General features: G+C 32.2%; 1 protein-coding gene across 1 annotated transcript; it reads right to left on the reverse strand.

The window, feature by feature from the left end:
- Positions 1-244: 244 nt before the first annotated feature.
- Positions 245-767, reverse strand: LOC108622705 (uncharacterized; the record flags this gene model as incomplete). Its single annotated transcript, XM_018020764.2, has 2 exons — positions 245-424; positions 498-767. Coding segments are annotated over 2 exons (360 nt in total), but the record flags the coding sequence as incomplete, so codon positions are not given.
- Between the last annotated feature and the right edge of the window lie 600 nt (positions 768-1,367).

Raw genomic sequence — 1,367 nt, forward strand, 5'->3', positions numbered from 1 at the left:
AATTAATGCATAAAACAAGGTTTGTCAATGAGTATGGCCAGGTCTACGATATTATCGTTGGTAAATCAGTTTTTATTAATTTATTTAACATTTACTTTTTACATTTAATACTTAACAATAAGATTATTACTATTTTATACTCATTCTATACGTTTCAGACTTACATGCAAATCTAGATTAATTCTGTACCTATACAAGTTGCTTAATTTGTATTGTACAGTTTGTTCTTTACATTACAAGTCTGTTTTCTTTTATCAAGCGTCTACGCAATTTTCGCTTACTTAAATTAACTCCATTCGTACTCTTATTCATTTAATCATTGTATTTGTCATAATCACTTAAGAGTAGGTTTTTCCATAATCTTTATCCATTTATCTACGTATTTTGTACATTCTGTCATATTTTTATGGTCAATGTGACACACCTAATATTAGAAAATAAATATGAGCAGTTATTATCGTTTATAAAATCTGCGACCGTGAAATAAGAATTCTTACCCGTTTAGCGAATCGTGTCTTCAACCTCTGGTCTTGAAACATCATTTTCTCACCTATTCTAAGGTTTTTAAACGTTTTCACGCGCAGAGGTCCAAACTTTGTTTGAAACTTCTTCACGTCCCAATCGTACATGCTTTCAAGGTTCTGAATTTTCCCATGAATTTTACGTTGCCGTTCCCCCAATCTGTCTACCATCCTCGTGAATTTTCTCATGTCCTTGTAACTGCGACTATAGTTGTTTCTCATCTTTAATCTAATTAGTTCTCTTATCTGCACACATTACACCAGTCAATAGATTATGTTTATACCAAATGGTATAAATCATTGAAATAATTACTTGAGCCAATTTGAACGCAGTTGCAGCCTTGTACGTATCNCGTTTAATACTTTATAAAATATCTTGTACTGTAAAAAATCATTGATTTCGAAGGACGATGAAATAATTTTCGTCGAAATAATTTCACGTGTGTCGATGTTTCAGTACGCTTTCCAGTATTTTGATAAATATCTCTAACGGCTGACCGTTGCATATAATTCCGCCAACACTTGTCAGATATACAGATATTTGTACCGCTTATCGAAGAACGAATATAGTGCTTTTAATCTGTCAGATAACAAATTACTTTTAGAGAGAAACACGTTTTCACTCGTAACATTTAAATATTCGAGTTGCCTCTTCCCACATCAAATGTCAGAGTTTCTTTCTTGATTGAGTGTGACTTTTAAAAATGTAACACTAGTCGATGATTTTATAAAGGAATTAAAAGGGCAGAAGTTTCTATACGTGCTTTTTTATCAATCTGCGCCGAATGCTTCAATTCAGATATTCGTATTATTGTGTATTCGAACATGTGGTTAACATTGACACAG

Source organism: Ceratina calcarata, unplaced genomic scaffold (assembly GCF_001652005.2).
Source record: "Ceratina calcarata isolate Rehan_Ccalc_2016 unplaced genomic scaffold, ASM165200v1 scaffold2335, whole genome shotgun sequence".
Lineage (NCBI taxonomy): Eukaryota > Metazoa > Arthropoda > Insecta > Hymenoptera > Apidae > Ceratina > Ceratina calcarata.